The sequence below is a fragment of the Terrapene carolina genome, unplaced genomic scaffold (assembly GCF_002925995.2).
Source record: "Terrapene carolina triunguis isolate 2854851 unplaced genomic scaffold, T_m_triunguis-2.0 Scaffold113, whole genome shotgun sequence".
In the NCBI taxonomy this organism is placed as follows: Eukaryota; Metazoa; Chordata; order Testudines; family Emydidae; genus Terrapene; species Terrapene triunguis.
The window spans coordinates 31,396,908-31,419,750 of record NW_020664464.1 but is presented as its reverse complement, the minus strand read 5'-3'; the positions used below and the strand labels follow the sequence as shown (position 1 = coordinate 31,419,750).

The window sequence follows — 22,843 nt, the reverse complement described above, 5'->3', positions numbered from 1 at the left end:
AGGGTGGAGATGGATGGCAGGAGAGAGATCACTTGATCATTACCTGTTAGGTTCACTCCCTCTGGGGCACCTGGCATTGGCCACTGTCAGAAGACAGGATACTGGGCTTGATGGACCTTTGGTCTGACCCAGTACGGCCGTTCTTATGTTCAGGAGTGCCCAGATAGGGCTCAGGGCTCCAGCCATCACCAGTCTCTGGCAGGGACTCTTGTAGCACTTCCTTCTGACCAGAGCTGTTAAGGCTTTACAACCAGAATATACTGTGTTATGCCCAGCAAGCCAAAGGCTTTACACCTGCCATCCATTGTGTTATCCCCAGCAAGCCTCTCTGTCTAAAGGCCAGCCCCCGTCAGTTGCTCTCTCTCCAAGGGCTATAAACAGTGTATTGCCTGCAGTTACAAGTTACCACACAGCTCTTTCTAAGGAAGCATGTTTATTCTGGAGGCAAAAGCATTACAGAGGAAACATACCAACCCCATCCCCAACAACAATAAACAGATTTAAACACACAGTAAACATACCATCAGTCTTCTGGGGCCCTAGCAGGCCAAAGTCTTTCCAACGCATCCACAAGAGTTAGTGCCCCCTCGGACAGAAGGTCCTGTCTATCTGCTTTATCAGAAAGAAGGCCCTGTGTCAGTTCAAACTCATTGTTTCATACCAAAAACCCGTTCTTTGTCTGTTTGTCTCTGGAAAACCTGGCTTGAACCAGTATATGCAAAACACTCCAGGTGGTGGTACGTCTCTAGAGTAGTTTAGTCTCAGTGATCACTTCCCACTGTTTTTAGTTCTTGAGGGAGCTGTGGTGACCCTCCCCTATGGAGTAGAACACAGTCATACATAAACCATTCATAGATTTAATACAATATGGTCTTCAAAGATACTGCATGCGATTTCAGTACCTGTCACAACATGAATGTTTGTCTAATTTTTTTAATCTTGCTAAACTTTTGGTTCTTCTCTTAGTTCTTGCTTCAGTGACTTCCTCAGTTTGACTATACTGTTACATGGTTGATCTTCATTTTAAATTGGTTGCTATTTTGTTTTGAGTATCTCCTTGCTCTTGTATTATTGGTCCTGGAGAATAAAAGCTCTTGAGCAGTTACTACTAAATTGTTAGTTATTTGCTTCTATCTTATGTCCCCTTATATTCTTCTCCTTTTCAATTTAAATAATCATCAGTGTTTGAAAGCATGCCTTCTATACTGTCCCCACATCCGGATATTGACAAATAACTTTTCATAGCATAGTTTTATTTTGGTCTTTATCAAAAGAGTTTTAATCTGTTACTTTTACACTGTATGTATAAACTTCCACGTTAACTTTTTAAAACAATAAGGGTTGCATCATATGCTTTGACACATCTTTACATTTATTTCTGCTCTCTGTCTGTATAATGCTACCTTGTTTCAAAAGGTCCATCCCAGACTAGTTAAATGTTACTAACCTTTCGTGTCAGCTGTTTGTTTCACAACACTTACGGGAGGGTAAAGGATTACAACCATCATAGTAAATAGAGAATATTTTAATCTTGGCTATTAAAATGTAGTGATTAGCAGTTTTTTTAAATTATTTATTTTGCAGAGATTAAACCTTTTTAGTCATTCAGAAAGCAGATGCTTTTGAATCAGTATTAGTGCTGTCAGTGTAGCATTGCTGCATTGTTGTCACTTTAATTAGATGTCACTTTCTAATGGGACAAGGGAAATGTTTTAAACATAAGAACTAATATAAACAAGAGCTAATTTAATGTGATCCAGTATAGCTGGACAAATCTAAATGTTATTAAAAGGCATTTCGTGGTTACAGTTCTTTTCTACTGTAAAACTGTTTGTTTTCACCATGAAAACATTTTCACTTTATTCCTGTTATATCTGAGTCATAAAAATTTGTATAAAGAGAAAATAACTTCTGTTTTTCCCAAACTTTGTAGCTCCCACAGCCCTCCAGAGTTTAAAAGCGCTCCATAGACTTTCCTACTGGCTCTTTGCTCCTGTGAAAACAGTTTACATAATGAGCTCTAGAATTCAGATTGCACAAAATACTATACAGTAGAATTGTCTGTTAAACTGTGATAATTCCACTTTACAAAAAAATAGAATTATATACTACTTTTGCTTAGCACAGACAGACAAATTTCTAAAGTAGCCTTTTCTGAATGCAACATGAGTGTTAGTTTGCTTTTTGAAAGATGCTTGAAGTAAGCTCCAGAATTTTTAAAACTGGGTACACTTATTTTCTTTCAGTGGACTCCCTAAGACATTACAAATTATAATGAACAACGCAGACTCTGGATTCAACCAGATACTTTGTGCTGTGTGTGCTACCATTTTCCTGATAAGATACAAATATTCATACACACCTACATGTTTTTTGTTAATTGATTGATCCCTACTTTATCTCTGCACAAATGACACAACTAGAAGTTGTGGAGATTCAGGCTTGAAGTATCTCCTTGGAAATGAGTGTGTTAACCCCAAGTGTAGTGAATTCCCTACTCTTTCTGCATTCTCTTGTTCTGACTTGGTGTGGGCACCTGCTGCTTAATGTAATTAGTTTCAAAGGGAATGTCACATCATTTCTCAGAAGTTTATTCTGACCCAAAACCTCTAGTAAGGAAATATCAGGGAGACAAAACAAGAAAAGTTACTGTGGAGTTGAATTGCATCTTTGCTGCAGTGCTTTATGGTTAGCATAGGGAACGATGTAAATGAGTGAATTAAATATTTCTGGGTCTTGTCATGTTTGTGTGCATATGCATGAAGTAGTCAGTATTGTGGAGAGTAATCTCATTTTCTTAGAAGTTGTTGTTTATAATTTTTAACCTTCCACCTGACCCTCATCAAGGCCCACAACCATAAAATGGATATTGTGGAGTTAAGGCTGCGGAACATCTTTCTAATGAAATAAAAACCCATCAGATAGAACTGGCATTTCAGGGCCATTTTTAAACTATAGTCCAGTTGAATTCACACATTTTTACACATTATTTTACTAACAATATCCAACATGCTACAATATTTATATTTCATCTAAATACAGCTGCACTGGCAGAGGAGCCTCTGTAGGATTGGGGGAGAGCTCCCTATTTCTGAATGCAGGAATGTGGTTCTCCTGGATTTGGCTTCTCTCCATGCAAATAGTGACAGAGAGGTCTGACTCCTTCTGTGAACCCATTTTTTAAAACTTGGTTGTGCATGTACTCTTCATTAAGGACTACAGTATTTCCGTGACAAGAATGTTTGGGAAAATGGGAGAAATTTGTTCTAGTGACTTTCACAAAACTCAAATATAAGTGAGAGGATGTTGCTCAACCCTTCTGAAAAATAAATTAATCTATAGCCAGAGAGGAGCATGGAAAATTTCAACCAAAAAGTATGTGCTGCAGTGTTGACGATTCAGGATTTAACTCTTCTGAATATGTATGATGGAGGGGTTATTAAAAAAAGCTAGGTAATTACCCACCAAAAAATGCATTAAAGAACATTATTTATTCAAACTCTTGAAAGTTAGGAATGACCAGAATTAAGATTTCTTGTACAACTTTAATTTGGCCCCTTTGTTCATATGCATTATGACAAAGTCTTTAGTTACATGATCACCTGCTGGTTTTTTCCATGGGGCCTCTGCCTAATTCAATGAACATACAAGGAGTCAGAATTCAGTTGCCCAGACAACGGTAAATCTGGTATTGTCCAGCCACGCTGAAGGAAAGACAGGAGGCAATGGATGTGGTTAAATCAGGCCACAACTTTATTCAGTTAAAATATCCAGCAATACATTTGGCAGTGCAGGTAATCCTTTCCACACAGTTCCCAACCTGGTCCCAGCCATCCCAGTCCTGGAATTCCACGCCCTCCGTATGAGGGTTAAATGGGCTATAAAAGGAGGGGGGGGGAATCAGCTCCTTGCTGTACCAGATGTAGGAGCCCCAAACTCAACTTCCCCAGCTCCCTTAAGGAATGCCTTCCTCTAAATCCTGTTTTATCCAATAACCATATCACTTCCTTTTTCTGTGAGTATGGGCCTCCATGGCCATGTTGGGATCCCTAGGCAACCTATTGTTGGCAGTTCTCTAGGACCCTGACCCCATCCCATTGGGATGATAGGGAGACCCAAACTTTTCCTCCCCAGCAGCAGGAGAAAACATTTGAGGAGCAGGAGTCCAGGGTGGACAAAGAAGCCATGCCTCCGACCACCATCTTGTCCTCTTCTCCAGATGAGGCCCTGGTGCCTCTTAGGCCCCCGCCCCCCAGCCGATGATTTTCGCAAGTTCCAAGACCTTGTGAAATGGGTGGCAGACTCTCTACAGATATGCCTTGAGGAGATCAGAAAAACCCAATACAAGCTACTGGACAAAAACAGATTGACAGAGCCAGACGAGTACCCAGAAGTCACCTCCTACAAGACAGGCCCAACAAAGAAAATAACAGAACACCACTAGCTGTCACCTTCAGCCCCCAACTAAAACCTCTCCAGTGCATCATCAAAGATCTGCAACCTATCCTGAAAGATGATCCCTCACTCTCACAGATCTTGGGAGACAGACCTGTCCTCGCTTACAGACAACCCCCCAACCTAAAGCAAATACTCACCAGCAACCACACATCACTGAACAAAAACACTGACCCAGGAACCTATCCTTGTAACAAAGCCCGATGCCAACTCTGTCCACATATCTGTTCAAGTGACATCATCATAGGACCTAATCACATCAGCCATACCATCAGGGGCTCGTTCACCTGCACATCTACCAATGTGATATATGCCATCATGTGCCAGCAATGCCCCTCTGTCATGTACATTGGCCAAACCGGACAGTCTCTACGCAAAAGAATTAATGGACACAAATCTGACATCAGGAATCATAATACTCAAAAACCAGTGGGAGAACACTTTAACCTGTCTGGCCATTCAATGACAGACCTGCGGGTGGCTATTTTACAACAGAAAAACTTCAAAAACATACTCCAGCGAGAGACTGCTGAGCTGGAATTGATATGCAAACTAGATACAATCAACTTAGGATTGAATAAGGACTGGGAATGGCTGAGCCATTACAAACATTGAATCTATCTCCCCTTGTAAGTATTCTCACACTTCTTATCAAACTGTCTGTACTGGGCTATCTTGATTATCACTTCAAAAGTTTTTTTTCACTTACTTAATTGGCCTCTCAGAGTTGGTAAGACAACTCCCACCTGTTCATGCTCTCTGTATGTGTGCATATATATCTCCTCAATATATGTTCCATTCTATATGCATCCGAAGAAGTGGGCTGTAGCCCACGAAAGCTTATGCTCTAATAAATTTGATAGTCTCTAAGGTGCCACAAGTACTCCTGTTCTTTTTGCGGATACAGACTAACATGGCTGCTACTCTGAAACCTGGATTCTGAACGCTGCGACTCCATCTAGAGTTGCCCTCCTCATTAACAAGGCTCTACTGGAACCCACTAGAACCATCTGGCAAACCCCAGCTACAGTGACACCCACTTGTAAAAGGGCTGACAGAAAAATATTACATCCCCTCCAAGGACTCTGAATCCTCTTCTCCCACCCATGTCCCAATTCTCTAGTTGTTCTTATGGTGAACGAGTGGGGCAAATACCATCATTATAAATCTACCCCATACAACAGAGATCAAAAGTGTCTGGATCTCTTGGGAAGGAAGGCCTACTCATTGGGTACGCTGCAATTTCATATTGCATATTGCCAAGCGTTGATGGCTAAGTACAACTTTACCAACCAAATGAAATTTGGGTCATTTATTGAGCACCTTCCCCCAGATCAGAGAGAACAATTCCAAGCCACTGTTGTTGAAAGTTCCTGGCACAGTCATCTTTACAGGAGGCACACAGGGCTGCAGACACTGCGGCCCATTCCATCTCTGCAGCGATGGAGATGCATAGGGCTTCCTGCCTGCAATTGTCTGCCTTCCCAGGGAAGTTCAAAATATGGTTAAGGATCTCCCATTTGATGGACAGAAGTTGTTTGCAGAGTACACTGATGAGTCATCACATACCCTTAAAGATTCCAGGGCCACAGTGTGCTCCTGCAAACAAACGGAAGTTCAGAAGATCGCAAACTGCTTAGAGATCCCACTCTATACAGTTCTCTGGATTCCAGACACCCATGGAACCCCTTCCCTAGCAACCAGCACAGGTTCCAGAGAAACAGACTCTAACCCAACTGATGTGGCTCCACAACAGGCAAATATAATCAAAGGGACAGTTAAGATTTTGAATTCCCGCCTCTCATTAGCCTGTCAGCTTCACTGTTTTGCCCACTTTCCCCCATTTGGAAACCAACTCTCTCACTTCCAGCATGCGTGGGAGCATATTGACAAATTGGTGCTGAAAGTTATATCATTGCGCTGCAACTTCCACTTTACCTCCCTTCCTCCTCCTCATCCCCTTTCCCTGTCCCTCTTCATCGACCCCTCTCACAAGCCCCTGCTGAGGCAGAAAGTAAACACCCTTCTTCATTTAGGAGCAATAGAACTGATACCTGCTCAATGTAGGGGAAAGGGCTTCTATTCAGACTATTTCCTCATACCAAAGAAGAATGAAGGATGGAAACCATTTCTAGATCTAAGGTGCCTAAACAGATTTGTGAGACCCCAGAAATTCAGGATGGTGATCCTGGAAGCTATACTTCCTTCTCTAGATTCAGGGTATTGGTTTTTGGCCCTTGAACTCCAGGATGCATACTTCCATATAGTGATGCCCCCGTCTCACAAAAGATTGCTCTAATTTGTGGTAGGCCAAGATTATTTCCAGTATTAAGTGCTCCCCTTCAACCTCTCCTCAGCTCCGAGAGTATTCTCAAAGTTTCTGTTGGCAGTGGCTGCCTACCTCCGTCGCCAGACTATAGTGGAATTCCCGTATGTCAACGATTGGCTACTCAAGAGTCGATTCTCAAGGACAGTGCATTTTTGTTTTTCGACCTGGGCCACCAGCTTGAACATAGAAAAATCCACATTAACACCCATTCAGAATATACAATTCATAGGGGCACTTCATCTGGATTCCCTGGCATCCAGATCATCTCTTCCCATGGACAGGTCTAGACATTATTGAGCCTCATCAAAACAACTCAAGACAGTCCCCAGACCTCAGTCAGAAACTGCCTTCGACTTCTGGGTCAAATGGCCACTTGCACTTTCGTGACAGAGCGTGCGAAGTTACACTTCTGCTGTTTCTGGGGTGGCTCAGAACAGTTTACTCATCAAACAGGCGCAGTCTAGACAAGCAGGTGTCGGTTCCTCAGCGGGTGAAGCATTCCCTAGACTTGTGGAAGATTCATCACAATGTAGGGGCAGAGGTACCCTTCCTCTAGCCAGCACTGACAGTGACTGTAACCACAGATGCCTCTCTTGGACTTGGGGGCACACCTCAGCTCCTTAACAGCACTGCTTCCTGCTGCTACCTGCTCTGTCCAGGTAAACTTTCCCCTTCCTTCCTCTCTGCTACCAGTTGCACACGGAGCCCTTAAAGGGGCAATTACCCCTTTTCTCATGGCCAGGCGGACAAGGACCCGCATGCAGTTGCAGCAATCACATTTCCTAATTTTTGAATATTTGACTTTGCAACCTGAATAATGTTCTTTTAATGTAGTTTATTTGTATGTAACATGTATTTAGCTCTTTTAATCTTTCTTCATAAGACAGTTTCCCTTATCCCTTATGTATCTTTGTTTCTTTTCTTTAAATTCCCTCCAACATCTTTGATAAGGTGATCAGAACTGTACACACATTCTGCGTATGGTCTCACCAGTGCCTTGGGGAGAGGGACTGTTACTGCGCTGTTCCATAATGGGAAGGTTCCGTGCATTCAGCCAAAACTGCAGTGATTATTTTATTCTTTTGCCTCCATGCAATATTACAAATTCATACCTACTCTGTATTTTTGTTTTTTTCTCACGTTTATTTTTTTTAAAAGCCTGGTAAAATATTTGTTTTTTTCCCATCCTCGCCCATGACTTTTCAAACATAATTACCTACTTCCTTTAACACCCTAGGATGCATATCTTCTGGATGCACTGATGAGTGTGTGTGTGTGTGTGTGTGTATATATATATATATATATATATTGTTTTCTCATGCATTCTAGTACCTGCTTGTTTTCAGAAGCTGTACTGACAAGATCTTAATTCTTAATTGTCAATTTTTTGTTGTTGAAGGTTGACTTTTAAAAACCATGTTCGCAGCTCAGGCAAAATCAGTGATTTTGTTTTTCTTCATCATTAATGGCCTGCTTTCTCTACTACTTTTTGCCAGGATATCCTTTATTAACATTAACCATTTTGAATAGCATTAACTTATTCTGCTCTTTTGCTTCCCTTATCTTTTTTCATTTAGCTACTCAGCATTCTTGCTTGATTCCATCAACTGCCGTTTTTGTTTTGTTTTTTTTGCCTGGGGCGGCAAAAAAGCTAGAGCCAGCCCTGCACAGAACCTCCCCCCACTCCACCCCTTCCTGCCCCCTCCCCTGAGCCTGCCATGCCCTCAACTCCTCCCTCCCAGAGCCTCCTGCACGCCACGAAACAGGAGGTGCGGGGCGAGAGGCGCTGATTGGCGGGGCTGCTGGTGGGTGGGAGGCACTGGTAGCAGGGGTGGGAGCTGATGGGGGGCTGCTGATGTATTGCTGTGGCTCTTTGGCACTGTACATTGGTAAATTCTGGCTCCTTCTCAGGCTCAAGTTAGCCACCCCTGGCTTAGGGGCTTGTATCCTCCCTCTACTTTTTGTCCCCCTTCTGTCCCTCCTTCATAGTTTGCACGCATCACTCTTAACATTCCATTTGTGAGAATTTAGTTAAATTTATGTCCACTAAGGTTGTGCTTTCCATTTAGCATCACTTCTACTTCCTCCTGCATATTTTCTATATTTCTTGCATTTTCTATACACATTTAAGTGTTTCAGTGTCTCTTTTTATACCTCTTTTTATTCTTATGCATTCACATTTTGCTGAAGAACATTTTTTGGCGGGAGTGGCATGTGCTTCTAAGTATGTTAATTATGTAGAGTGAAAATAACATTGACCCAGAACAGCATACAATAATATGCTTTATTGAAGAAGAGTGAAATTCTTCACTATGGAACCATGCTGGATAAGAAGCAAGCATTCTGATGTGATTAGCAAAAGCGTATCTGCTATTGCTTTTTCAGGAAAAGAAAAGATCATTCTTAGAAACCAGGTTTTTTCATGTAGTCTACTTCTTTTTAGTTTAATATGTTCTTTTGCTAACCTTTTTATCATTTCATAGGATTGTGTAAGCAGCTGCTGGAAAGCAGGTAAATAGAAGAATATAGACTCTAAAGCATTCTAAAAGCTTGTAGGTTTCAGTCCCAGTGGAGACTGTCACTCCAGCCTACTTACTGTAGCTAGGATGTATTGATTTTTTTCTCCCCCATTTTTAGCTGCACCACTGAATTAGGTATTGTGAAGCATCCTTCCTTGTGAAGAGAGGAAAAACTGTCATGAACTTTTTCACCCTAACAATAGGGCATCTCAGACTAAACCAGAATGAAAGGAAAAAGCTTTAAGGACTCTTAGAAACTCGGCATCTTAGCTCTCCATACTGACTCTCCTAACTAAAAGGTGTTCCACAGATCTTGAGAAACTATGATAGATGATTGGAAGCAATGAATTTTTAAAACTGTTTTGTTAAAAAATAATCAGTCAGTAAAAACAATGCATTCCTGTAGCACAATCTTGGAAGGTTAGCAAACTGGTCTTGTCCAAGTTTTCAACAAGATGTTCAGTTACTGTTATAATTGGCTGATGAGTAGGTTTGGACCTAACTAGAATGCCAGTGTTCGATTTCACAGTGTCCTCTGTGAAGATATGTCACCATTTATGCTGGCTTTAGTGACAATTTTCTAAAAAGGAAACTCGTGGGAAATCATTATGCTGTTTATATGTCTCCCTTGCTGGAGAGCATTATCCTGTGATATTTTAGCACTGTTTTCCACTGCATGATGGCATCTAGCTAAGGTTAAGGCAGAACAAGTCCCTCTGCAGTTTTGTGACTATGTTTTACTTACTGAAGGAGAAAAGATAACTGACAATTAAGAATTTGGGATGTCACTGAAAGAACATGTGCAACTAATCAATGACATCCTGAGGGAACATGATTTTATGAAGCTGATAAAGTAGAAAAATCTGGATTTTAGTGTTACATAATAATAATTGCACCCTTTTGATAAAAAAGACATTTCTAATGATGTAAACACTAGTATTTCCAGTGTTATATTTTTCAGGAGCATGCAGTGGCTTATTAAAATATGGCAGGAATTGGTAAACAGCTTTCTAAAATATGTGAAGAAAACATGGTACTCAACACAGATGGAATTGACCAATTTGAAAAAATGTTTTTCTGGAGTCACTTCCTAAATTATTTGCTTTCAGTAGGCTTATGTGTTTTAGTTCTCTTCTCATTTTGGAGAGAGAACATATATGCTGCTCTTGTTCCTTAAATCAGCTTGTTAAAACGGCACAGGGTTTGGAACTGGACTAGCTATGGTCTTGCTAAGTAGAGTTTAAATACGGTACATTGAAAAATCCAGACATTAATTTATAACCTTACTGTGATCTTTTCCTGTTTCATAGATATGTTTTGGAGTTTGTAACACAAGTCTTATATAGCTCGCTGCGCTCCTATCTAAAATGTATAACCACATACTGGACTGAAAAGTGGGTTTATTTGTATGTGTTTTATCACTAATTTTATCACATAGTCAAGAAGAAGCACTTCTTCTGCTTATCTGTTATTTAAAGATTAAGGAGAATATGGTTTGTAATATATGCATTCTTTAAATAACTTTCTAAATGACAGTGTCTAAAATTTATGATTGCATTGGTTGTTCAGGTAAATGGAACTAGTTTGATTGTAGCCCCTACTTATTTGATTAATTTGATTAATTTTTTTAATTGCAAGTCTAAAAGAAATACAGCAAAGATTAGAATTGTTACATATGTTGGTCAGTTGTCATCTGTGCTGTCTTTCCCTGTTTTCAGTTTCTCTTGCAGCTCTTCCATTATATGGCATACAATGGCATACAAATCAAAGGGCCAAATTCTCTACTAGCCCAGCAGAGTTGGGCCAGCAGAGAATTTGATCCCAAATTAGGATTATTCTAGAATGTCATGATTTATTCCTTAATGTTTCTGGAAGTATGTAAAATATAGCTATGACTTTTTGGCATGCATTATCTGGAAAATGTACTGTAGTTCAGTGAAACCGTATTTGTATTTCATTGCTTCATGACAGTCTGACAAAATGCCACATCAAATCAAGGTGGGTTATGTCTGTCTGTCTTGCAGTTTCAGGTTTGCTGGTTGCCAAAATAAAGGGCTTGAACAAGTGCTAAACTAATGGAAGTAAGATCCTGAAATGTCTAAGGAAATAATGTCCATCGGAGACCTTGCAGTTAAACAAATTTAATGAAATCATGGGCGCTGTATAACTAGTTGTCCAGGCTTGGGTTGATTTGACTTGGAATAATTGAGTGAGCAGCAGCAACAACAAATAAGTTTGCTTCAATAATATGTTAGCATCATCAGAACAACTTCTCTTGTTCAGTGACATGTCCTTCCCCTCCCCCCACCATCTCTTCTTTCTTCTAAATTTACCGGCAGCCGACCTCACCAAGTCACTCAAATTGCTCTAACATGGTGTATGAAAAACTCAAGAAGTGGAACTAAGGGATTGTGCATAAATTACAGATGCCCTGAAGCAGCTCTTGCACACACGATTTTTGGTGCAAGATTGATTAATATTAGTAAATTGTTTTTGTTTGAGCAAATAGTGCACATTGTTATGCAATTCACATGTCCTTTGAATAAGCATCCCCCTCCACCCCTCCTCCCATGCATAACTTGAATGCAGAGCAAGATGAATTTTGCAGCACCATAGTGCTGATTTCACAGAATGTAAATGAAGAAGCATTTAATGCTGCATCCTCATTTAAAGGTGAACTGAAAGGCTTTGTACCAGCCAAGACTTGAGAACTTTGTTTCTCTTGTAAGAAGTGGTGTCACGGTAAAACAGTTTGGGAGCTGCATTCTCTGATCGAGGGTTGTTTTTATATAACACATTGTTATGACATCAGATCTTGCTGGAGAAATATGGAACCCTGAACTCAGGTCCCGAAAGAAGAGTAAAAAAAGAACTGATGTGCAGATATCTTATTTTAAAATTTATTTCTATTTTTAAGTCTACCCATATTTTATGGTAATATTTATGAATCGTAACTAGCTTTTTTTGTTACACAAATAGTTGAATTGCTCTTTCCCCACATGTACTACTGCACAACATTAACCAAATTGAAAAAATAAGCTTTTGTATTGTATAAGGTTAGATTACATACAATAGGAATGTTGGCTCATGAGCTTGTATAGTGTAATGCTCCCTCCCATTACCAACCTTTGCCTCTTGTTTTCTCACCCTGTCACAATGGTTCTGTTCTAACCAAGGACCCAATCCTGCAAGCACAGTATGCAGCTTTACTTGTGTGAGTAGTTTCCTTTGATCAAACTTTACTCATGTGAGTAAAGTTACTCATATGCATTGTTTGCTGGATTAGGCCTCTGAGATAGAAAGCTCTTCAGCAGAGTGACTATGCCTTTTATCTGTTAAGTGCCATACATCCGTATGGCTTTTGTAGTAACAAGTGGAGATGTTCAGCAGTATGAGTGACAAGTGAATAGGGCCTTAATCCTCCAGAGAAACCATGACATGTATTTGTGAACTATTTTATTTGTCTTATGTGAGGAGTGGAGACCAGCTACGAACTGCCTCCTACCAGTTACTATAAAACTGTAGAAGTCTATCGTGTTCTTAAAAAATCAGCCTGTCTCTCATGAATGGGTATTTAAAAATCCCATTTACCTGTTGTGTCCTTTTCTATTAAATCTGTTTCTAATTAATTTACTAATTTACTCCTAAAACTACAAATCATCTGTTTGGTGAAAAATATTTGGGAAGGGGAATGGATTCCAGGCCATACATTATTAATATGGAACAGTATGGCAGGTCTAGATAGTAGCTCTTTCACCAGGCCTTTGTCATTGGTGACCACACTATGGATGTGACCAGTGCATTGTAAGCCGATCTGTCAAGCCAAACAAACAACTCACCTTGTTAACATTCCCTAAATCTTGCATTAATAACACCGAGTAAGCCCATGAACACACAGGAGAGTTCCTTTTTCCTACTGCCATGATGGATGGGATACTTTCAAGTGCTGGAAATGAAGTAGCTGAGGTCATTAAGCATGTGCTGCTGTTGATTTTGATTTTAAAAGGGGACAACAAAATCAAAATTTTATTCTGAAATGAATGTACCAAAAATCAAATTTAAGCTTCAAACTTATAGTAAATCTTTTCTTGGATAAATGTTTGTCGCTGATGCTGGCATGGGAAAGGGCAGTCTTGCATCACCATAATCTGACATAATCTCAGAATTTAGTAACACGGATTGTGGTATTGGAAGATGTTGTGTGACTAGAAAAGAATTGGAGTAATTGTGGTTTGCTTATTAAAAGTTATTGTTAGAGGATAAATAAAAATAATGAGAAAAGAACTGAATGATATTGTGTATTTTCTGTATTACAGACTATCATTTTAGAAAATGAAGATCTCCCCAAAATATTTCTAGACTTCCTGAATGTTCGGCATGTCCCTTCTCTGCCGAAAGCAGAAAGTTATGGGTAAGAACACATTAACTAAAACAACTCCAAATGTACAGAAAAACAAGGCAGAGCTGATTCTCCTCTCGCGCTGTATTAGTTCTCTGACGATTTAACACCATTGATTTTAAATGGACTTGCTGTTAACTTACACCACTATAACTAAAAGGAGCATTAGTTTCATTGTGGGTGTATTTGCATAGCTATAAAAACATAGTAAAATAAAATACATCCTGTACAAAGACAGAAGGGTGACATTTATTGTATATCCATTGAAAGCAAAGCAGAAACAGGCTTAGATGAGAGCAAGATAGAAAAAATGGGATTTTTTAACAGATCTTTGAAATACCTACCAAAATTTTTTTAAAGAAATCCACAAGATTTCCAGTCTGGGGAGGGGCAGGGCAGGGTTTGGAATCTGCTTTTACTTATATGGGGGCAAATTGTAACTGGTGACCCTCAGTGCATGGCTTCCCCAATCTCCATGGTGGCATAGACTATACCAGTGTCCACAGTTCCCTTCCAGGAAAGAGTTCAGGGTTGGTTTGGATGAAGGGGGCACGAAGATGAACATTATCCTCCCTTCAGTATACCAGAAATTCCCAGAATAATATAGTCAAATTATATTACATTCTGCTGTACTTTCCACTCTTAGGGTGCAATTCTCTGCTGTGCCTCTAAGAGGTGCAACAGAGAACTCATAGCCTTGGGGAAGGAGGGTGGGTAAAGAGGTTTAAAGCCATATTTGTGCCATCCCTATCGTGAGCCTACCCACGGGCAGGGCAGACCCCGAAGTAATTTAGATAGCCCTTCTTTGGCTCCCCTACAGGTTGCATCACTGCCTGGAATCCCCACAGTATTGTGTGCTGCGGCCCTGCCCCGACCCTTTCCCTAGCATGCCAGGGCTTGAGATGGTCCTAGGAAAGTGGCCTTATAACTGTCTTCCACAGTTCCTGCACCAGGGAACCCTTCCCCAAGCAGATCGGGGGGGGGGGGGGTTGGAGCCCCTTTATTCTGCTACAGCTCTTTTACCTGGTGTAAAGTGGCTGGAGCGTGGGTAAGGATCTCACTCCCAAAGCCTAACTGTGGTCAAGGAAGTTGCCAGTAGAGCTGTGCTGTCAGTCAGTGGGGCTAGAGCCACAGCAGAGCAAAACTGATGTTCGTCCATCGTTATCGATAAAGACCTCAACACTCATTCTTTCAATGACCGGGCTCTGTGCGTCCGAAGATGACTGATCAGTCCGATTCGGGCGTGGAACGTCCTGTCACACGTTGGGCAGACATGTAATGGCACTGTCGATGGTGTACGAGCAGCTCTGGACTTGCGCAGCTCACGCTTTTTTTCAGCCTCAGCAATACGCCTCGCCTCAGAGGTATTACTGCCTGTGTGAATGAGGCTGTGCCTTCAGTGCGAAGGTTTCCCATGTGGCGGTGTTGATCTCGAAGGACTTCAAAGAGGTCTTCAGCGTGTCCTTGAACCGCTTCTTTTGTCCTCCATGAGAACGCTTTCCCTGAGTGAGTTCTCCATAGAAGAGCTGTTTAGGAATGTGTTCATCTGACATTCTCACAATATGTCCAGCCCACCTGGTCTGGGCTCTCATCAGCAATGTGTGAACTGACGGCAGACTGGCTCTAGTAAGGACATCAGTATCGGGCACTTTGTCCTGCCATCTGATTTTTAGAAGCTTTCGCAGACAGGAAATGTGGAAGTGATTGAGCCTTTGTGCATGACTCCGATAGACAGTCCATGTCTCGCAGGCATACAGCAGAGTTGGAAGCACCACTGCTCGGTAGACCTTCAGCTTCGTTGGTAGGCTGATCCCTCGACGTTCCCAAACATTGGAGCGCAATCGGCCAAATGCAGAGCTGGCTTTAGCAATTCTGCAGTTTACTTCATCATCGATTGACACTGTTCGGGAAAGGGTACTGCCCAGGTAGGTGAAGTGGTCCACTGTCTGAAGTCTCTGTCCATTTACAGTGATGGACGGTTCTGAGTACGGAGCGTGGGGAGCTGGCTGGTGCATGACCTCAGTCTTCTTGATGTTAATGGTGAGACCAAAGTTGTTGCATGCAGTTGAAAACTTGTCCATACTGGCTTGCATTTCTGGCTCTGTACTAGCATTCAGAGCACAAATATCGGCAAAGATTAAGTCTCGAAGTACAGTTTCCTTCACCTTGGTGATGGCACCCAGTTGCCTCAGATTGAATAGTTTCCCGTCAGTTCTATACTTCAGGCCTACTCGTTCAATGCAGTGTTGAAAGGCATCAGTCAAAGTGGCAGAGAATATCATGCTGAACAAAGTGGGTGCTAAAATACACCCTTGCTTGACGCCGTTGGTGACTGGGAAGGCCTCAGATGTTTCATTGTCATCCAGGACACGAGCCATCATACCGTGATGAAATTGATGTACCATTCGTATAAATCTGTCTGGACAGCCAAATTTCGACATGATCCTCCACAGGCCCTGGCGACTGACAGAGTCAAATGCTTTCGTGAGGTCCACAAAAGTTGTGTAGAGTTCACGATTCTGCTCTTGACATTTCTCCTGTAGCTGACGCACAGCAAAGATCATGTCAATAGTCCCACGTCCCTTGCGGAAGCCACACTGTGATTCTGGCAGTAAGCCCTTCTCCAGGTGAGTGATCAATCGGTTCAACAGAACCCGTGCAAGAACTTTCCCCGCTGTAGAAAGCAGCGAGATTCCACGGTGATTGTCGCATACCTGGCGATTGCCCTTCCTCTTATAGAGGTGCAGGATGGACGCGTCTCTAAATTCTTGTGGAATGGTTCCCTGCTTCCAGAAGGACTGAAACAGCTCAGTGAGTTTCCGTAGCAGCACGGGTCCACCGACTTTGTACACCTCTGCTGGTATGGCATCTGACCCTGGGGCTTTGCCACTTGACAGCTGATTGATAGCTTTCTTCACTTCGTCCTCTTCTGGTGAAGCATCCATGGAGTCATTGACTGCAACCTGGGGCATCTTGTCAATGGCCTCATCATTGATGACTGAGGGGCGATTGAGAATTGCTTCAAAGTGTTCAGCCCATCTCTGGAGAATCTGCGTCTTCTCTGTAAGGAGCACAGTACCATCAGAGTTCAGGAGGGGAAAACTTCCAGAAGACTGTGGACCATAGAGTGTGTTAAGGGCTTCATAAAACTGCTTATAGTCATTCCTGTCCGCATATGCCTGTATTTCATTTGCTTTGGCACTCAGCCACAAGTCCCGCATTTTGCGCAGTCGGTTCTGTACTGTTCTGCGAGCGTTGATAAAGGCGGTCTTCTTTGCCGCTGAGGATGGATCGTTTTGATATGCACGATGCAGGCGGTGCTTCTCAGCAAGTAAGGCCTGGATTTCTGCATCATTTTCATCAAACTAGTCTTGCCACCTGCATGTGGAGGGCCCCAATACCTTCGATGCAGCTGTATGGACAGTGTTGCGGAATCGCTCCCAGTCTTTCTCAGCGTCATCCTCAATATGAAGATCAGCAAGCTCATTCTCTAGGTCTTCTGCTAGATTTTCAGTGATGCGGCTGTTCTTCAGCTTCGACACGTTGATCCTTTTGAGAGCCTTACAGCCTTGTGGTCGTCTCTTCGGCATGATACGGAGCTTCATTTTGGATACTATGAGCCTATGATCCGTCCAACACATAGCTTTTGTAACCCTGACATCTTGTCTGTCCCTTCTCCTGATTATGACATAATCGATCAAATGCCAGTGCTTGGAACGGGGATGCATCCACGAAGTCCTGTTACGGGTAGGAAGGCGGAAGACCGTATTGCTGATCAGAAGGTCATGTGCTGCACAAGTTTTCAGCAGTAACAGGCCATTGCTGTTACACTTTCCCACTCCATTTTTCCCGATGACTCCTTCCCAGGCTGCGGCATCGCATCCGACTCTTGCGTTAAAATCGCCAAGCAGAATTAGCTTGTCTGTGCGGTGCACTGACGATAGCAGAGTATCTAGTTCTTCGTAGAATTTATCCTTCACATCCTCTGGGTTGGTCATTGTAGGAGCATATGCGCTGATCAAAGTAGCTTGTTTTCCTTTTTGAAGCGGAAGCTGCATTGTCATGAGCCAGTCATTCATACCCTTGGGGGAACTGGCAAGTTTCCGAACAAGATGATTCTTGATGGCGAAGCCAACTCCAGATTCGCGTCGCTCATCACTGCTGCGGCCACTCCAGAAGAATGTATAGCCACCGCCTGACTCGGACAGCTGTCCTTCATTAGCAACGCGAGTTTCACTAAGGGCTGCAATGTCAATGTTGTAGCGTGCGAGCTCTCTAGCGACAAGTGCTGTTCTTCTCTCCGGTCTGTCTGCTGTGATGTTGTCCAGTAACGTGCGCACATTCCATGTGCCAATAGTGATCGGTGTCACTCTAAATTTTGTTTTTGTTTTTGTTCGACCGCTTTTATGGGATCCCCGCCAGCCGCGGTGTGCTGGCCAGGGTAAGGTGAAGCAGGCAATGTTTAGGGCACCTTTTCTAGCCCCCTCCTCATTCTACGGAAGTGAGCAGTGCAATCCTGAATAGGGCTGCTCAGTCGCTCAAGAAGATGCCGAGCTCCACTGCTGCTTCTGTCAGTGACGAACGACCATTATGCCTGAGCCGCCTATGTGCAGGTCCGCGGCTACAGCTCCCAGTGTATCCACACCTGCTGCTTCGTCACTCGCCCATCGCCACAGGACTTGATATGATGTGATATGACCAGAACTACTATGGAGGCAAAGGGATCTTGGACAGGGTTTGTGGGTCAGGTCTTTGCTTTCTTCCACACTGTAGTAAACACTGCCCCCCCCCCCCAGCATAAGAATGCAAAGGAAACTGTCAGGGCAGCCTCATAGCCTTTTGTACTCCCTTACATGGGTGTTTCCAAAAAGACTTAGATCTGGGTCATGATTTTTCACAAAACCTTGTAATTGTAGTTTCAAACTGTGAGCTTGGGAAATCATTGTTCACATTTAATACATACAGAATCTCTTTAAGATATGTAGGGTTTACTTTACTTATCATACACTTGATACTGGTTTGAAAATGCTCATATAACAGGAAACATACTTCACTTATTGCTAATGTAATGTTATCTGTTATGCTGCTGTCAATAATAATAATATGAAACATAAATGTGCTAACTTTATTATCCCCCCAAAAATGTAAATATGCCAGCTTTGGTGATTTAGGGACAAGCTACTTGACACTCTTCTCTTGTAGTTAATGATGTCAACCAGAATCTCTCAGTGGAATTGTACCCCACTACTTTTATATATTTATGCATGTGAATCTATTCCAGTGAAATACATGTTGTCACTTACAAGCTGGGATCACAATAAAATCATGAGAGTTCTTCCATATTAATTGCATTGCATTACATAGCCACTGACCAGAAAAAGGGTCTTTCCTTTCATAGCTGTTATTAACAGCTTTCTTTGTATATGGAGTTGTATGTTAATGTTGTTATAAGCAAGCATAATCTAATTTGTCTGCATTTTTGTTTTAGTTCATTTGATGAAACAGAATCTGAAGAATCAAGGTGAGCAATTCATAATTACTGCTAGCATTTCTAGACAATTAAATGTGGTGTAAGTAAATAAAAGCCATGCTTCCTTTGCTAATTTTCCTAAGGAAATTGGTTTAACAGTCTACTAATATATAAAACAAAGACACTGAAGTAATTAGATATATATGTATATATAGATAGATAGATAGATAGATATTTACCCACATAAAGGGCATCCTACATTTGTTCCAGCAATTGACAAAATAACAATAGCTTGGCATTAAATGTTGGGTGAATTCGTTAAACACTGCATCTGGTTTCATAAGCTGGACCAGATCTGTTTGTATTATGAATTGCACATCTCTCTCTTTAATTTATATTCTGGAATTTCTTACAGAAACAAAAGGGACACCTTCAGCTTAACTCTCTCTGTGAACATTTTTACCCCATGCTGGGTCTTGGTTGTAACAGGACTATAATTGGGAAAAAAATGAGATTTTTTCCATGCTTTTGACAGAACTTTGCATACGTTGGGTTTCACTGTATACAGTCAGTCAGTTAGTTGCTCCTGTTGTTTGCATGGGTCTTTCACATGGGAAGAGATGAATATTTAATAAAAACTAAAACCAGGAAAATGGGATTGTAAAATCTGAAAGCTTGGCAAGGGCATTCGGATATAGAACCTAAAATTACTTCTCATTTAAAAAGGAAAAAAACTACTCCTGCTCTGGCCCCTTTGCTCTACGTAAAAGACTCAGAGCAGTGTGAACGGGCCTTAGCCTGTCAAGGGGAAGGTTCCCTTGACATAGCTATTGTGGACAGCAGCTATAAGGCTGCCTCCCAATTATACTCTCACAAGCCTTGGCGTAGGGGGTGTGCTGGGCTAGTATCTGGGGCAAGAGTATTGCACAGTTTCCCAGTAGTTCTGTGGCCCATTGGGCAGCCCAGGAGGCTAACCTAATGTAGTGGTTGCCCCATGGTAGTCTAAATATTCTTACAGACCACAGAACAGCCCAGAATCAGGAGGGCTCAATGGTGGCTTAAAGCCATCATCACCGCTACCACCACCACAGGAGTGTGACCCCCTTCACCTCAAATTTCAAGCTGATGCTGTCATGTTAAGTGTCACTAAGCAATAGTGAGCTTTGCTCCCAGAAAATTTTCTCCTTTCCACAGAGTTTGTGCATATAAACATACTGACGTTATTCCTGAGCAGCTTGGGTCACCTCACTTTATCAAAGGTAGTTTGTAGTATATCCTGTTTACTGTCCCTTGATGCTGACATTCCTGTTCTTGACCTTTCCAGCAAACTGTCCCACCAGCCTGTGCTGCTGTTCCTAAGGGATCCATATGTCTTGCCTGCAGCCAACGGTAATCAAACTTGTCATCTGTTAACAGCTCTTTACTGATCTGACCCTACACCACATAAACCACATTATTATTAATACAGGCCTTGCCGAGTGATGCTGGTCCAAATTCTAATAATCTGCCAATAAACCAATAGTTCTTATATAAAGCTCTTTAAAATCCTAATTGGGGCAGATGATTTATATGAAAACGTATTTTTTTCTCTCTGTTGTTTTTCTAACCAAATCTACTGTGGATTCAAATCATAAAAAGACGTAAAATACTGCTTCTCTTTTTTTTGTTGACTGTGTAGGTTCTTTTGCCTGCAGGGTTTGATCTAAAGATACAGTCCTTTTTGATGTGCTTTTTCCCTAAACACCAGTCGAGCTGCTGTGAGCATATTTGTATTTCCACTTGGATTATTGTCATTTCTTATCATTTCTAAACTGTAGGATTTTTTTAAAAGATTGTATGTTTTGTGCATAATAGATGTGTTTGGAGGATATTTACGTTACCCTTGATCTGTTAATATGTATTTCAAAAGAACATTTGGAAGAAGTAGTCCTAATCCACCATCTCTTTTACTGTTCCCCTCTCCCCTTTGTAAAAATAATTCAAGGACTTTTTCTCTGTGTTTTCTTCCCAGAGATTACGTTGTTGGCACATATTGCACAGTGTTCCTACATTGTTCATTTGAATTGATAGAACTGTTGCCTTTTCCACGCTTTTGTATAAGGAAATGTACTTTTGTGTATATGTAAATTTCAGTATGAGAATTTTCCAGTTCAACTGTAAATTAAGATTTTCCAATGAGAAAAAAAATTAACAAATTGCTCTTACCTATGTATTAAGCTCTGTTTGCCTGAAAGTAGGCTGCTAACAAAAATGAAGCAGATAGCTTTGGAAATAAGCTGACACTGTGGAGGTTTCCCCACATGGCTCTGCAAATACCCCAGGTGTTCAAAACATGCATCAAGAAATCATAAGATTGTCTTAAATCAGGAAATTTAAAATAATAATAATAAAAAAAGTTGCATTCTTTGTGTTTGCCTTTGGTTTCTCAGCCTTTGGAGTGCACTTCCTTCACATTTTCAAGCTTTTTTCCAAAACCATGAGAGCTAAAAACTTTTTTTTTTTAAAACGGAGATTCTCAAGAAGCCATATGAATCCAGGAGCTGGGACTCTAAACATCAAATATTGTGACACTCATGATAAAATCATAGGAACTAGAATGCTATGTACATGATTCCTATCTCCTAATACACCTCCAATTTCAGGCCTGGATTCCTCCAGAGCACAGTGCAATTACTGAAGCTTTCATTCTTTGAGTTTACCTGATAAAGTACGTAACAAGTACAGTATACCAATAAATATCAAGGGTGAAATCCTGCCCCCCATTGAAGTCAATGGAAGTTTTGCCATTGAATTTAATAGATCCAAGATTCCACCCCAAAACTGGAGGAGAATTTTGCAGACACTAAAAACTAAGTCTGCCTTTTTCATTTTATTCTGGAGGAGCAGAATGGCTAAACCAACACTCAACAGTGTTTCGTTTCACAAACTATAATTAGGCTTTGCAGAATTCGATTTTTATTTCAACAGATATCAATGTCAATTTTAAGGTTTTTTGGGTTGGTTTTTTTTTAGATTTTTCTCTATTTACATTTTCACCAATTGTGGGAAATTTGGCTGGGGTCAGACAATATTTAATGATATTAGACAGTGAGATGCAAAAAGTTAAAACCTTATAATGGTTAAAACACAAATTGTCAACATCACATGTCAAAATATACAAAATAAATATCCTTGAATCAAACGCTAATAAGTTCTCAAGCAGCACTTCTCTTGCTTTGCCTCTCAGTTTCAGATATCATCTGGAAATATTTTTCATTGGTTTCTGTGTGTGTACAGTGAAATCAGAGTTTACCAACATTTATTGATAAAAATCGAATGCTTCCAAACCTAACTATAATGCGCCATTTCCATCTGATCCACATACTAATATAGAAGATTACCTGGTTTTGACTTTGGGGTCAAGTAAGAAGTCTAGGAAGTAAAGTAATCAGATCCTCATTTTGTTGCACTTCATTTCCTCAAAGATTTGTTTAAAAGTCATTCTGGATAACTGGATTAGCAACTTGCAATTAAGCTTTAAAAAAAAAAAAAAAAGTTCTGAATGTTAAATTTCATGCAAAATCTTGAGAGACAAAGAATGGAAATTACATATAATTGTCTTAAAATATACAGATAACACCCTAAATTTTCAAATCATTACTTTGGCTTTTAGCTCTGACTCCTATTAAAGT

General features: G+C 41.1%; 1 protein-coding gene across 1 annotated transcript in view; it reads left to right on the top strand.

Moving 5' to 3' along the window:
• Positions 1-22,843, top strand: part of SNX24 (sorting nexin 24) — a 138,534-nt gene that overhangs the window by 104,531 nt on the left and 11,160 nt on the right. Inside the window, exons 4-6 of the mRNA XM_026652422.2 lie at positions 13,620-13,714; positions 19,191-19,223; positions 20,497-20,561. Of these exons, the coding sequence (XP_026508207.1) occupies positions 13,620-13,714; positions 19,191-19,223; positions 20,497-20,561 (193 nt within the window). The remainder of the gene's footprint in view (positions 1-13,619; positions 13,715-19,190; positions 19,224-20,496; positions 20,562-22,843) is intronic.